At 33.1% G+C, this 17,123-nt stretch overlaps 1 protein-coding gene across 2 annotated transcripts in view; it reads left to right on the top strand.

The window, feature by feature from the left end:
• Positions 1-17,123, top strand: part of SLC6A3 (solute carrier family 6 member 3) — a 91,841-nt gene that overhangs the window by 57,682 nt on the left and 17,036 nt on the right. For both annotated transcript variants that reach the window (XM_031946102.1, XM_023495895.2), the window contains exons 9-11: positions 13,579-13,691; positions 15,044-15,172; positions 16,358-16,457. In XM_031946102.1, coding sequence (XP_031801962.1) covers positions 13,579-13,691; positions 15,044-15,172; positions 16,358-16,457 — 342 coding nt within the window. The remainder of the gene's footprint in view (positions 1-13,578; positions 13,692-15,043; positions 15,173-16,357; positions 16,458-17,123) is intronic.

The following is a 17,123-nucleotide window of genomic DNA, read 5'->3' as shown; positions in this document are numbered from 1 at the left end:
TTACAAAGTGCTTTAGATAGTTTATTTCATTTGACTTTTAATAAAACCCTGTGAGGTAGGTGCTATTAATAGCCCCATCTTACAGATGGGGAGACTGAGACAAGGAAAAGTAAAGTGGCTTATCCAGGGTGACACAATTATTGTGTCAAAGGCAGGATTTGAACTTTGACCTTGCTGATTCCTAGTCCTATACGTATTTATTATATCACCTACTTTCCTAATATTCAATACTTGAAAAAATATGTGATATAATTGGTAGGTGGGTTTTCTTTATGCTTTAAATAAGAAGGGGGGAAAGGGGAAAAAAGGGAAGGGGAAATGAGCATTTATTTGATCTTATTACTTCATGAACTGTCAGACCTCAAAAAATTCATCATCTAGTGATCAATGTTCTGTTGTTAAACCTAGGCTAGTCTTTAAAAAAGTCAGAGTCCATTTGGTAGCCTGTATTCAAAGCTATTTCCTTTGTGATATGCCCTTCAAGAAGGGGAAAAAGGGAAGAGAAGGAATAAGCATTTATGTAGAGCCTATTTGGGGGAGAGGGGAAGGTTAAGCGGGACAGTGGATAGAGCAGTGGACTTGAAATCAGGAAGATCTGAGTTGAAAGTTGATTTCAGACATTTCCTAATTGTGTGTCCCTGGCAAAGTCACTTAACCCCAATTGTCCTGAGTTGTGCAATTTGTAAAATAAACTGGAGAAGGAAATGACAAACTATTCCAGCATTCTTGCCAAGAAAATCCCATCACAAAGAGTCAGATACAACTGAACAAGATCAAAATGCCTATTATGTGCTTATCACATTTGATCATTTCATTTGGAAAATCATGATCACTTTCATGCCATCATGAGTCATTGAAGCAGGACTTGAGAGGAGAAATTTTCATTCTTAAATTACACGCAAAAAATTATACTAGATGTCCAAAAAATGTATAAAGGATCATTGAATTTTCTTCTGTTTGGAGTTATTTGTGGTATACTTCTTTTTGCTTCCTTCACACAAATGAGCTTCAGCATAGAGTCTACAATTCACTTCAAGAGAATCATGATGTGTGCTCTGTATTTTTAGCCTATGATCAAGCCCCACCCATTCTTTGGATTCTGTTGGAACCAGGGCTACAGCTAAAAGAGATACCTATCTGAGAAAGACAATAGATTTTGTGATTTTTTTTTAACTATATAGAACTGGGTAGGTCAACCTAGAGAAGTTGGAAGGAAGCAAAGTTGTGAATTTTTTATCGCTGTTTGGCACTGGCTTAGGTGAGAGAATAGAACTATTAATGTAGCATTTATGTTTTATTTTCTATTGTCCATTACTGGCAGTCACATCAAAATTAATCTTCACAATAGTTCTGAAATAGATGAATGACAGTTCACAAAGGGGGAACTTAAAGTAGAGAATGGTTCATTATTAATAATTCTTACCTTTTTACAAAAAGTTACAAAGTTACAAAAAAAGTTACAAGACATCCATAAAACCTGATTATTCTCTCTTCCACACTGTTTCCCAGTTTGAAAAGGGAGGGCTTGCCTATCTAATCTCATGTTTTACTGTGGCTTGAATAGTCTTATATGAAGAACCAAGTTTCCCAGGCCTTTATTATCACAAATTAAGTGACTCCAATTAAGAATTATGGATCTTTTATAGGGTAGAAGGAGAAAGGTGAGAAGAAATAGAACTCAAGAATATGTTGTTGTACTGATTCTGACATAGCAAACTTCACTTCAGCTTCAAGCCCACCTTTTTGTATGCTCATCTTTCTAAACTGCCACCTCCTGGACATGTAGCTCTTTCCCCAGGATCTTGCTACTCTGAGAAAATCTGGAAAAGGTTAGAGGTTGTGTTTCCTTACCTTTATGCTCAGGAATTCAGATGACTGGTATTTTGAACTTGGAAGGGTAAGAGTTACAATTTTTGCAATTTTTGCATTCATTTGCAATCATTTTTAATGTTATGTTTTCTACATTCTGATGCTTATGGAAATAGAGCTCCCTCCAGGAGATAATACAGTCCCAGCCACCCTCTCTAGTATTGGGTATTCCTTGGAAAGGCTGTATGGTACAGCATAAAGAATACTGATTCTGGAGTTGGAGGACTATGGTCAAAATCCTGTCTTTGACATTTGTCACTTGTGTGAGTTTGAACAAGTCCCTTAATTTCTCTGAACCTCGGTTTTCTTTTCTGTAAAAATAAGAGGTTTAATTAAATAGCCACTCTGTTTCTAGGTCTAATATATGATCCTATGCTACCTCAAAATTCTTGGCTAAGAAGAATCATTCTCCTTGTGTTTTGCTTTTGCTCCCTTATCATTGTTTTGTTATCATCCATCTATAACTTTTCCTACTTAGAGATTCATTCCATCCATCTTCATACACTGAATCAGATCTTTTTCATAATCTTGTAGTCAGTAGTCATAATCAATAAACATTTATTAAGCCCTACTACATGCAGGCACCATACTAAGTATTGAAAATATAAATATTCAGAAAAAATGACATCTCTTGCCTTCAGGGGGTTTATAATATGTGGGGGAAGACAAAACACAAAATAAAGTTGAAAAATAGGGAAAGAAGTACCCAAAGATTCCAGCCACAGAGGCAAGGATGATGGACAAGTCAGAAAAATCCCATAGTAATGGGGAGCCTAGGGAGAAATTATTTTTTTATCTACTGGCTTTCAGGCTTTTCAGACTTCTTTCTGGAGGAGTTCATTACTTGCTTATAATCTTGCTCCCTTAGTTTTGGACATTTCAGAATCCCTTTATTTCATTTAGTCTTCACTACTCCAGTGTCACATAGTCCTTCTCCTTGCTATAGGCACACAATCTATTTGGCTTTAGCTCTCATCTCCCATTTCTGCCAACAGTTTGTCACCTTGATCGTTCAAAGAATCACAGTCTCAGAATTGAATGAGATTTCAATGACCATTTGAAAAAGAATCCCCTCTGCAACATACTTCAAAAACAGACAATCAAACTTTGCTTCAAAAATGTCCAATTTAAAGGGAAGCAACATTATTCGAGGCAGTCTATTTTACACTTGGATAACTAATTATTTATCATATTATCAAACCTAATCTACTTCTTTGCAATTATTTGCTTCTGTCTTCAAGGGCAAAGCCAAACAGATCTAACCCTTCTTCTAGGTGATAATGCTTCAAGTTCTTGAAAATATCTATAATGTTATCCTTTCAAGCCATAATTCTATATTTCTACTTTCACAGCCAAATTTCTAGGCGTTATCTGTAATAATGCAGTTCCTCGCCTCTTATTCATTGGAAAACTACTAATGTATAAAAAGCTAAATAAGCATGGCTTTCATGGCTCTTATTTGGATTTTTTTTTTTTTTTTGAGCATACACAACATCCACAGTAATGAAATAGCTAATGACTAGGGAGAGGTTGAAGATGACAGTGAGGGATGATTGATGGGTCATGCTCTTAGAACAGGTGGAGAAGGTTGAAAACCAGGACATGAGTAGAAAGATTGTTTTTGACATCTTTAACCTCAATGACTGGAACAAAAATGGAGAAGAAAGGCAAAGGGAGAGTGGGATATTGAAGAATAGGACTGGGAATGTTGATAGATAGCCATAGATGATGTTTCTGTAAAGCAGCATGTGGGAGGAACAAGAAGAGAGAAATTAAATCTGGGTTTAAGCACAGAAGAGCCCAGTTAATCAGAGAAAAATAAAAGAATTGCCACTGAGCAGTAATGGCCTAGTTGAGATTAGATAACTTTGAATTGAATTGGCCTTTCAATGTGTGTCAACTTATGTAATGATCATGATGGCAATAATTAAATGGTAGATAGCTTCAAGAAAAATACTTGACTGAATGATTATAGATCCTAGAGAAATAACACAATGAGAAAAGAACTAAAGATTTAGTCTGTCTTTTTTGAAAGTATTATTAGTTACAGACAATTGTGAGAAGTACTTACTATTTATACTTAATTCCTATGCTAACAATAACAATTCAGCAATAAATCCAAAGAAGCCTTTTAGCTATTATTATGACTGTAAATGATAAATACTAATGCTCACTCAATGACTTATTGTTCATGTAAAATGGTTATTCTGCTTATCAGCTGAATAAACTAAAGGAAACATTGCCTTTGGAGAGGAGGAATATCTATCTCAGAGGCAGGTAAAAGTGTAGAAAAGAGAGGTTAATAATGGAGCTGATGATGAAATTAGATCATACTTGACTGTTGGATCTAATTTCATTTAATAGTCATTGAAGTAGACAACAATCTCCATTTTATTTGTCAAATTCACTTTTAATATTTTTGAAAGTCAAGAAAACAATTTATTATTTTGGCTAAATACTGTCATCTGTTTAAATAGTACCAAGAATAGTAAATATGTCTGAACAAATAGTGCTGCCTGAAAGATGAGTTGCAGTTGGTGTCAATTTCAAAATAACAATTAGTTTAAATTCCAAACAGACATAATACATATATAAAAGAAATAGAAGAGATAGGAGAATGTTTTGTGTCTTACCTCTTGTTTCTAATATAATTTATATAAAAATACTTATTAATTTTAAAGAAATTATGAACTACTGTCCACAAGTCATAAAAGACATAAACTTTCCACATTGCCTGCATCCCAGTCTGGCTTCCTTTCCCTCTATCACCTTGAACTCTTCTGTCCTCTTCTGAAAGTATTTGTGCAAGAAATGCAAAGTGATTGTGTATTATTTCATAAAAAGAAGATAGAAGAAGATGAAGACCCAGAGTAGTTGTGAACTGACTTCTACTAAATAACCACATCCTGTGGATGCCAGCTGTTCTCAGCTGCTCTTTGAATTGTGACTTTGGCAGGATGCTGCTAAAAGCCAATCAAAGAAAGTCAAACAAGCTAGCTTCTTCTTTTGAAAAATGTCCAGAAGACTTTCATAGGTCAGGAATCCACAGGAGAAAAGTAATTGATATCAAAAGTAAATTTATCATATCAGTTCTTCACCAGTTAGCCACAAGGTCTACCAACCAGATTAAGAGAAGGCAGATCTTGCTTCCAGAAAGTATAAAGGGGAAGGAGAATTTTGCAATGAACTGCATGGAGTACACAATGTCTTTCTACCATGACCACATGACTTTTATCTAGGCTTCATATGCAATATGTTTCTTCCTTGTAGGAAAAAATGTAGAAATATTGAAGGAATGTTTCTCTATATTCCAGGATTTTAGGGGGAAAATTAATTGTGCAAAAAAAAATGAAAGGACTTTAAGGGAAAAGGGTGAAAGAATTTAACACAGAGAAGGAAAGGGGGAAAGTATCACTAAATAATTGGAACTGAATATATTTAACATACTCTTCCTGTGGAAAGAGGAGTTGAACTTTCTCTTAAGGAAAAATCAGCTATTTGTGGACTTTAAATTGACAATATGGATCCATAGTTATCATCAAAAGAGAGATGATACTTGAAAGGGTTAGTGGAAGAAAAAATGAATAGTAATGATTAGTGACTCTGATGAAAGATTAATTAATACTGGTTAGTTCTTTGTCAACCTGATAAGAAGTTTGCGCTTATATATCTGGAATATATCTGGGATGTGATGAAGCACCCACCCCTACCTAGATTTGTCAAACATAATAATTATTACCCAGGGCTTACTAGGGATTCAAATGGGGTGGGACAAATAATGCTGTCAAAATAAATCTAGGAAGTATTGTTAAGGATTAGGAAATCCTGGAGGAAAAAAATGAAAGCTTTATGGAAACCACAGTTAGTTTTTTGTTTGTTTTTCACTGAGCTGTTGATTGAAAGCAGGAGCTTTGAAAGAGAAAACCAAATTTGAAAAGTGAGCAGCTGGATTAAAAAGATGTCTGAAAAATCAAACAATCAACAAGTATTTATATGAGTACATAGTATGAGTTAGATACTATGCTGGATACTATGTTACTGAACAGATTAGCAAATGAGTTACTGTACCAATGATAGCAATCTTTGACAAATTATAGAGAATAGGAAAAGTACCATAGGACTAAAGAAGAGAAAATGTACTGATTTTTAAAGAGAGAGTATGAAGACTGCCTACAATAGGCAAACGGGATTGATTTGATTTCTAGCCACATTCTGAACTGTGCTATGGTCTCTAAAAGCCTAGAAAGTCATTAAAAGCTATGAAGCATAGCTTAGTTAAAAAAAAAAAAAATAATGACAGAAAACTTAAGTTTCTTTTTTTTGATAGAGCTACTAGATGAGCAAATCAGAATCCTGCTGATACAGTTTACCTTGGTTTCAACAAAGTTTTAACAAAATCTCTCAGTAGTTTAAATCATGGTTTAAATGATTAGACTCAATATATTGCCATTAATGGCTCACATTACTTGAAAAGAAGTCTTCAGATGATTCTATAGGCATCAGTGCTTGACCCTCTCAACCTTTTATCTTTTTATACTTTGACATGTTTTATTTTTATGTTTTAAACATTTATAAATTACCTTCATTCTCTGAGATATATCTATATCCAAGAAAAACAATTAAACAAAAATTAACAAAAAAGTAACTGCATCTGAAAGTACATGTAATATATATGCATATGCTTACAGTATATCCTTGCCTGTTATTTTAAAATGTTTTTAATTTTTTAAAATGTATTTTCTCTTTTCACTGCCCAGCCCATTGGAAAGTAAAAGAGAAAAAAAATTCCTTGTAACAAATATGTAAAGTCAGGCAAAACAAATTTCCTCATTATTTGCATACAAAAATATTTGTCTCATTCTAAACCTTAAATCTATTGCTTCTGTGTCTGGTGAATAGTGTATTTTGCCATCAGTCCTCTGGAATCATGATTCATCATTGCATTGATCATAGCTCTTATAGCATTCAAAGCTGTTCGTCTTGACAGTGTTGTTATTATATAAATCATTCTAGTTTTGCTCATTTCATTATGCATAAATTTATAAAAATCCTCAAAATTGGTTTTTACAATATGGATATTCCAATATAAATTGTTCTTCCGATTCTATTTACTTCCCTCTGCATCAGTTCATATAGGCCTTTCCATTTTAAAAATATTGTGTTTCTTCATTTCTTACAGCACACTAATATTCCATCATATTCATATACCACAATTTGCTCAGCCATTCCTTAATTGATGGACTTCTCAATAATTTCCAGTTTTTTGCTATCCCCAAAAGTGCTGATACAAATATCTTTTTCTTTAGAAACATTTTTTTCATCTTTTTTTATTTCTTTTGAAACTGGAATTAGCAATGGAATAATTGAGTCAAAGGATACACATTTTTTCATAATATCTTGTGTATAATTCCAAATTGCTTTTCAGAATGGCTGTATTGATGATGCCCCATCAATAATATGCCTATTTTTTCATAGTCTGTCCAACATTTATCAATTTCTTTCTTTTTAGTTATCTTTGCTAATTTGATGGCTATGAAGTTTTCTCTAATTAGTAGCCTTAGACTTTTTATTTTCCATGTGCCTACAGATAGCCTGGGTTTCTTTCCTTGAGAACTACTTGTTTATATCCTTAAATAATTTCTCAAATGGGGAATGAATATTACTCTTATAAATTTGAATTTATTATTGACCTTACATAATTTTATAAGAGAAACTTACTAGATTTTTCCCAATTAATTTGTTATATTTCTCTGTATAAAAATTAATTTTATGTGATTAAATTATTTCTTTTATCTTCTTTGAGCTACTCTATCTTTTATTTGGTATGAACTTTTCTTCTATCTGTAGCTCTGAGGCAATTTTTTTCATATGTTTCTCTAGTTGTTTACAATGTATTTTATACCTAGGTCACTTATCCATTTGTAGCTTATCTTGGTATAAAGTATGATGTATTGGTTTAAATCTGATTTCTTCTAAACTCTTGTCCAATTTTCCCTAAAATTTTTATCAAATAGTGAGTTCGTATCTTAATCGCTAAGGTCTTTCTGTTTATTGAATATCAAAGTACTAGGTATTTTTTCTTCTCTTAATTGTATACCTAATCTACTTCACAGATCAATCTTTGTACTTTTTAGTCAGTACCAAACTGCTTTGAGAATTACTTATTTGAAGTATAGTTTGAGATCTGGCACTGCTAGACTCCCTTTGTTCTACTTTGTTTCCTTATTTCCCTAAAGATTCTTGAACTTTTTTTGCCTTCATATGATTTTTAAAAAATTGTTTCTAATTCTCTAAAATAATCCTTTGATAGTTTGATTAGTATGGTATTGAATAGATAAGTTAATTTAAATGGTATTGTTATTTTATTCTATTCATTTCTCCTACCCATGGATGATTAATATAGTTTCTAATATTTGTCTGTCTTTATTTCCATAAATAGTTGTTTGTATATAATTTTTATATAGAATTCCTATTTCTACCTTTTCCTACTGACTTTCACTAGTATTATATGGAAAGGTTGATAATTTCTGTAAACTTGTCTTATGTCTTTCAGGTTTCTTGAAGTTATTGTTTACTTAAATTTGGGGGAGGGGAGAGGATTCTTTACACTATCATATCATCTATAAAAATGATAATTTTGTTTCTCTTTTGCTTAAGCTCATTCCCTAGGTTTCTTTTTTCTTATCTTATTGCTACAGCCAGCATATTTAGTATTATATCAGATAGAGATAGTGATAATGGACATCCTCATTTCACTACTTTTTAATTTTGTTGGAAAGGACTTTAGTTTATCTCCATTACATGTAATAATAGCTCTTGGATTTACATATAAACTTTTTGTCATTTTAAGGAAAGATGCAGTTATTCTTTTTTTTTTTAACAGAAATTTATTTTGTGTCAGCTTTTTCTTTACATATTGATAAAATTATGTTATTTTTATTAATTTTAATTTACATGGTTAATCAAGCCAATTTTCCTAATATTAAACCAACCCTACATCCCTCACATAAATTTAATCTGGTCAGAGTGGATATGTAATCTTTGTGGTGTATTTAGTCTCTTTGATAATGTTTTACTTAAAATATATGCATTAATGTTCACTAGGAATTTTCATCTATCTTTTTTTTTTTTTGGTTGTTTTAACTCTCTCTGCTTATATATCAAGACCATATCTATATCATAAATTGAATTTGGTAAAACTTTTCTTTTTCCATTTTCACATATAATTTATGTGATATTTAGAATTAATTATTCTTTGAATTTTTTCTAGAATTGTTCAGTTTCTTCCTCTGAAATATATTTGAATTCTCTATTTCTCTATTTAAATTCTCCATTTTTTTCTCAACTAATTTGGGTATTCACATTTTGTAAATATTTATTTCCTTTCAATTACTGATTTTATTGGAATATAGTTGATCAAAATGGTTTCAACAATACCTTTTATTTATTCCATGCTTTTTATCATTCTTTTTATCAAAGACTTGTTTAAAGGCATGGATACCATCCTTATTAAATTTAAAGATAACACAAAGCTGCAAGGAATAGCCAATACTGGATGATAGAAGCAGATTATGAAACGACCCTAGGGAAGGTAAAAGTAATAAACCAAATATAAAACTATGCCTTTAAAAAAGAACAAACCTAAGATTTCATTGATATAAGTAACTTTCAGTTTAGAAAACCACCTTTCTCTTTTAATGAAGATTGGTACCTGTTCTGTTTTAGAGTTACCTGGGGCACTGAGAGCTTAACTGATGTTCCCAGGGTTATCAGAGGCAGGAAGAAACCGTATGTCTTCATAATTCCCAGCTTTCTGTCCATTATACCATACAAACATGCAAGATTTAATAGAAATAAATGTAAAATCCTACCCTTGAATTAAAAATCAATTCCCAAAATGTAAGGTGGAAGAGGCATGACTTGACAGCCATTCTATCTGAAAAGATATAGGAAATTTAGAAGTCTATACCTTATGAGTTTGTAGTGTGTCTTGGTATCCAAAAAGAAAATAAAACCTCATGGGATCTTGGACTATAATAAGAAATGTAATATTTAGAATCCTGAAAGAGACAGTTTTATTGTACAGATCCAACTCTCATACAGAGTTTTCAATTTGGACTATCATCTTTTTTTTTCAGTAGTATTTTATTTTTCCATATATATGTAAAGATAGTTTTCAATATTCATTTTTGTAAGACTTTGTGTTCTGAATTCTTCTCCCTTTCCCTTACTTCTCCTCTCACCGAGACAGGAAGTAATCTGATATAGGTTAAATGTGTACAACCCTTTTAAACGTATTTCCTTATTTGTCTTGTTGTACAAGAAAAATCAGACCAAAAGGGAGAAAAAAACACAAGAAAGAAAACACACAAGGTGAAAATACGGTGCTTAAATCCACATTCAGTCTTCATAGTTCTCTCTCTGGATGCAAATGCATTTTCCATCCCAAATTTATTGGAATTATCTTGAATTATCTGTTAAGAAAAGCCAAGTCTATCACATGTGGCAGTTTGTCAATAGGAAGATCAGGGAATGAAGTTATCACTAAATTTGTGACTGGTCACAGTAGACTAACAATAATAATAATAACTACTAGTAATTATATAGTTTTAAGATTTGCATTGTGCTTTGCATCCATCATCTCATTTGAGCCTCATAATCCAGAGGTTCTGTAAAGGGGCATTTGTGAAGTATCTTTTAAAGAAAATTTCTACTTCTGCTTCTTGGCTTTGGAGGTGCAACAGTGGGTGGAAACTACAGATAATCAAATTTTGGTTTGATGTATCTGGAAGGGGAACACTTATTTTATATGGTAAAAAGTTGCATGTCCCTTAAAACTTTTCAGGAAAAATCTGGATAACCTTTTATTGTGTGTGTGTGCATACGTGCGTGCATGTGTGTGTGTGTGTGTGTGTGTGTGTGTACAAAGGATTCTCATAGATACATTGGACTTGATTTCGCTAGAGCTCCCATCCAACTTTGAAATTTTGTGATTTATTTGATCATCCTAAGCAAAACATTGCTATGTGTGCATGTGCTTTAGAAATAATTAGCTGTTTTACATTACCTATGCCTCAGTCTCCTTCCGTTAATTTAGATAGCCAGATGTCAATTATATTAATTTTGTTATGTTTCATCAAAACAATGTGGCATCAAGATTCTTCCTGGTAGAAGGATTGTCTAAGTTTAAACTGTATTAGATTGCTTGTTGTCTCAGGAAGGGCAAAAGTGGAGAGAGGGAGAAAACAATAGGAACACAAAATCTTACAGAAATGAATGCTGAAAGAGTCTTCTTGGTAGTATGGTGTTGCAGTTCTGTATTTCAAGCTATTAATACCAGATGATAATCTTAGACTCCTGTAGAGTGAATGTGTATGATGTGCTCATTATCCATTGACTACAGAATGCATCTACTCTGCTTGGGTCCCTCCTATATGTATTATTTAAACTAATAATTTGTATTATTTGTTCTCCCTATATTTAATGGTGTTTTTCCTTTTTTTAGAATGAATTCTTAACTCAAATATGCAAATGAATCTGTAATCTCACTGATCTGACTATTCCCTATGCAACCTATACATACCTACAATCTGGGTGACTTTTTATGCATGTTCTCCAATGTTCACTGCAAATGATCTACCCAACTTATTTAAGATATTCCTTGATATCTCCTGCTATAAAGAATATACCTGTGGATCACTTGGAGCAGCTAGGTGGCACCATAGTGGAGTTAAGCCTCGAGTTAAGAAGACCTGAGTTCAGGGCCAGGAGATTATTATATACTTCAACAAAATATTATATAATGACCAATTCTGATGCCATCCTCAGCAATGAAATGAACCAAATCAGTTCCAATGGAGCAGTAATGAACTGAACCAGCTACGCCCAGCGAAAGAACTCTGGGAGATGACTAAAAATCATTACATTAAATTCCCAATCCCTATATTTTTGCCCACCTGCATTTTTGATTTCCTTCACAGGCTAATTGTACAATATTTCAGAGTCTGATTCTTTTTGTACAGCAAAATAACAGTTTAGTCATGTATACTTATTGTGTATCAAATTTATATTTTAATATATTTAACATCTATTGGTCATCCTGCCATCTGGGGGAGGGGGTGGGGGAAAGGAGGGGAAAAATTGGAATAAGAGGTTTGGCAAATGTCAATGCTGTAAAGTTACCCATACATATAACCTGTAAATAAAAGGCTATTAAAATTAAAATTTAAAAAAAAAGATCTGAGTTCAAATACAACCTCAGACACTTATTAGTTGTCCCTGCACAAGTCACTTTGCCTCAGTTTCCTCATCAGTAAAATGAGTTGGAGAAGGAAATAGAAACCATTCTCATATCTACCAAAGAAACCCCAAATGGGGTCATGAAAACTCAGACATGACTGAAGCAACATCATCAAAGTAGATCACTCAAGCTGTGCACCTGTTATTCCTCAATCATTCTTCATGTGATCAACCATCTTTTACTGTTGATACATTTTCCTGATGACATCTCTTATTTCTATTCTTTCAAGTTTTTCCTCTGTTATCTTTTAGATTTTAGGTCCACTCTATGCCTCTCCTTTATTTTCTCTGTGATATTTATTTTCATTTCTTCCAAGTATTTACTTTGGCCTTATTAACTTAAAGCTTTTAATAGTTTGACTGAGGCAATATCCATTCAGTAGTAAGGCAAGGTAAGAAATGAGGCAAAGAATGGCCTCTTTTACCTAGCCAAAAAACAAAAAATCTATTTGGGAGAGGAAGACCTTCCTGGTTTCTGTTCAAAACAGAAACAATTTCTGTTTACATGCACTCTGAGTTAATCAAGGTCCAAACAATGACCAATTTGGGGGCTTGACCTGGGACCTATTGTTGGCCAATCAACAAGAACCAGAGTGATTTGGGTTTAAGTCTTGTCCTTAAGAAAAAAATCTATTCAGAAAGCCCTGGAGAGACTTACATGAACTGATGCTAAGTGAAGTCAGTAGAATAAGGGAACATTATAGACAGCAGCAACAAGATTATGTGATGATTAATTGTGATGGACATGGCTCTTTTCAACAATAAGAAAAATCGGATCAAAAAGGAAAAAAAAAATGAGAAAGAAAAAAAAAATAAAGCAAACAACAACAAAACTGAAAATACTATGTTGGGATCCATATTCAGTGCCCGCAGTCCTCTCTTTGGGTATGGATCTCTCTTTTCATCACAAGTCCATTGGAATTGCCGTGAATATGTATAGAATTGTACATGTTGAACATATATTTTAAATAGATATGAAGCTCTGCCATTGTGCCTTACTCTTTCCTTTTCTTCTCTTTTTCCCTTTTAAGTCCCTTCTTATCTCCTTTTCCAGATTCTATATATGTGGTTTGGTGAGGGAAGAGCATTAGTCCTAATGAATGGTGATCCAAAAAAAAAAAAAAAAAAAAAAAAGCTTTTTTTTTTCCTCCACCCTAAGCTCCATGTGTTGTTATAGAAGAAATTTTAGTTGGAGATATTTAAAATATAATTTCTTAATAATAGAAGGATATGAGAATGGGAGGAAAAGGAAGAAAAGAATGAATAACCAAGATTAGAAAAAAAGACTGTACAAAATATTTTCAGCTGGAAACTTTGCAAATAAGATAATTGCCTATTTTTTTTTTTCAGGATGGCTTAGGTACAATCAAGAAGAAAGATCATTCAATGGCCACTTTTCTTTCTCTTTAGGACCTGGGCTTATTTTTATCATCTACCCTGAAGCAATTGCTACTCTCCCTTTGTCCTCTGCCTGGGCTGTGGTTTTCTTCATTATGCTTCTCACATTAGGGATCGACAGTGCTGTGAGTAACCTTGGAAGAACCATGCTCGGAGATAAGGCAGTAGTAGCTGACAGAGCTAAATCTTTATTAGTTCCATATAAGAGAATTTAGAATTTAGATCTTTACAAAGGAGCATCCCTTCTCAAGATTCCATACAGACTGATGTCCTTTGAGCATTACAATATCATGTTTTTTCTTTATGTTGTCATGTTCAAGCTTACTATTTATTGTATAGTGATCACATTTGAGGTTGTTTCCTGCTGTACTTTTATCTCAGAGAAACTATATCTCTAAAAAAAACTACACACACTATAAGAGATTATTTCTGGAAGATTTCCTCTAGATCTTGCTCATCATGTGTGATGTCATGATGGAAAGAAAGAGGGGTAAAATAATCTCATGATTTGAATATTTGGAAATTATAGAGCAGATGATTCAATAAATTATTTTTCTTATGTGAGTTCTTACAAGCTACTCTTTCTTTATGCAAGGTTACCTGTTCTCTTCCTGATTTTTTTTTTATCTTAATCATCTCCTGTCCTGGATCTTGGAGACCAATGCAGTTCAATTCAATGTTATTTGAATAACATTTATTTTAATTAATAACTTTGTTAATTACTAACTTAATGTCATTAAATTCAGTGCTAATTAAGACTTAATTCTGAGTAAGGCATTCTTTTACACCATGGCAACAAAAAATGCTACTGAACACTTTATATTTTACTTGGACAATAACAAATTTATACAAGCTAAGTATATTACACATTACGGAAGAAAGGGAAAATAAGGAAGAGATGAGACAAAGGCTCTAAGAACATTAAAGGAGGAAAGGAGCACTAGCAAAACTAAGACACCATATTTGTGGTCTCTGGTCCATAGAAACTGTATCCATGACCAGCCTAGTTCCACATTAGAAAACAAAACAAAACTCTGTATTTGTGGGATTCATGTAGATGTTTGCCTGGAACTTTACTTAAATGGATCAGGCAACAACTACAAAATTGAACAATTATGATGTGATCAAGCACCAACATAGTTAATAAATTTTTTCTATCAGTGATCTAAATTTTGTCCACCCAAGGAAATTTTCCTGTCCCCTGAAACAACTGAGAAACCTGTTATTGTCATGTGCCTGCATATTCCACAATCATTTTGTGCCTAGAGACAATAAGAGATATTTGGACAGCAGGGGGATTGGGATGAGAAGGAAAAAAGAATAGTTCCATTCCCTTAGGACAAACACCTTGGACCAATATAGAACTGTATAATCCTGTTTTCATTCCTGTTCAAATCTACTATGATAAAGACAAACCCTGCAAGGCACAAAGAGCTTTACATGTAATTTCTTTCTTGTTCTATTTATTCTATTTTAGATGGGAGGAATGGAGTCTGTGATCACTGGGCTGATTGATGAATTTAAGTTTCTCCACCGGCACCGAGAACTGTTCACCCTGTTCATTGTCTTGTCAACATTTCTAACCTCCCTCTTCTGCGTCACCAATGTATGTCACCGACACTCTAAATGTTAATCTGCCAACTTGATTCTTGAACTAGGTCTTCTACTGACGAGAAGCCCCTTTAAGCATGAGGGTATCTTTCCTGTGTACACAGTGTTTACATATTACATTTGGTTCTGCCAGATCAAATTTAAGCCCCAGAATTTACAGAAAGCAGCAACTTCTAAGGTGCCTATGACTCGTCAGACCTTCTTTACCATCTTGGTCACTGAACTAACTTTAACATCAAGGCATTTTGCGGAATTAAAATTTATTCTCAGGGATTTTGAATTTAAGATTGGAATTGGAATTGTTCCAATTAAAATTGGAACAAAGAGTCAAGTTGTTTTGGGAAATGGCTAATAAAAGAATTTGTTTTACTTGATTATGAATATTTATCATGAGGGTTTTATTTTCCCTCCATGGGAAGGGGATACAAGGAAAAAAATTATTAATTTTTTAAAGTGTAGTTTTCATAGCATTTGCCCCCTTCTACTCTTAAATTTAATATTAAGTCTTTGGAGAGAACAGTATAGGTAAAATCCAATTTGAGGAATATCTGTATTCCTCAAAAGTTTCATGTAAATTGAGTGATGGTTTAATTAGTGTCGATTGTTGTTTAATGACATTCTGTTGTGAATCCTTTTGTAAGTAAACAGTAACTTTTGTGAAATGAGTAATCACCTACTAATCAAGAGCAATGTGATCTGGAGAAAACATTGAATTCAAAGACACTCTGTATTCTCGTCTCTGCTCAATTTCTTATTATAGCTTGTACCTGAAACAACATTCTTGACCTCTTTGGGTCCAAGTTTCCTCATATATAAAATGAAGGAACTAAGAATGAGCTCTGGGGTCTTTAGATTCTATGATCTTTAGTAAAAATAATAATGGACATGCTTATAATACTTTAAAATTTAGATCTCATTATTTGTGACAACCTCACGTAATGCATTCATTTTTACATTCATTTTACAGCTGAGGGAATTAGGTCCAAGAGAGGTAAAGTATCTGCCTGGGTCTTTCTGATTTCACATTCAGTGTTTTAGGCATTATATTATAATTTCTTTTCAATTCATATTTAACGCAATACCTAAAGCAAGATATCCTCATATCTTTGAGTATTAAGATATTGGCTATTAAACGTTCCGAATATCTTGAATCTCTGAAAATCTCCTACCTCTTTCCTAGGGTGGCATTTATGTCTTTACACTGCTGGATCATTTTGCTGCAGGGACATCTATTCTTTTTGGGGTACTCATTGAAGCCATTGGGGTTGCATGGTTTTACGGTAAGAAAAGATGCCAAGTTTTATGATGGTATTATATGGTTGGGAATGGGTCAGAAAACCAAGTTTCCTTGAATTCTTTGTGACTAGGTCTGAGTTCCCTTAGCATGTTTATTAGTTATACTGATGTTTTCATTGACAAAGCTCATTTAAAGATACAATAAATATCAGCTCATGAAATTTAGTTTCTGATTCCCTAGAATATGAAAGATTGTAGAGTTGGCAATTGTTTTGTTAAATTAGAACAGTATAAATAAGCTGGCTAATCAAGGCATGCAAAAAAAAAATACTACATTGATCAACTTACCCATATAATAATTAAATTTCCACTGAACTTTGTGCTATATCAACAATTTTGTCATTTTGTTTTGTTTTTTGGCTGAGGTGATTGGGATTAAGTGACTTGCCTAGGCTCACACAGCTAGGCAGTGTTAAGTGTCTGAGGCCAGCTTTGAACTCAGGTCCTCCTGACCTCAGGGTTGGTGCTCTATACATTGTGCCATCTAGCTACTCCTATATCAACAGTTTAAATATGTTCCCAAGTATAGGTTTGTTTTTTTTTAATGTAATTATAAATATTGATAGAAGTTAGTTGGTGATACATAAATGTCAAAAAAGTAAGTTAAAAGTTCTTATTTATCAACTCTAAGGCAGCTTGGGGATATTTGC

The sequence above is a fragment of the Sarcophilus harrisii genome, chromosome 1 (assembly GCF_902635505.1).
Source record: "Sarcophilus harrisii chromosome 1, mSarHar1.11, whole genome shotgun sequence".
Taxonomy (NCBI): Eukaryota; Metazoa; Chordata; class Mammalia; order Dasyuromorphia; family Dasyuridae; genus Sarcophilus; species Sarcophilus harrisii.
The sequence above is the reverse complement of the archived record's forward strand: the minus strand, read 5'-3'. Positions and strand labels throughout refer to the sequence as shown.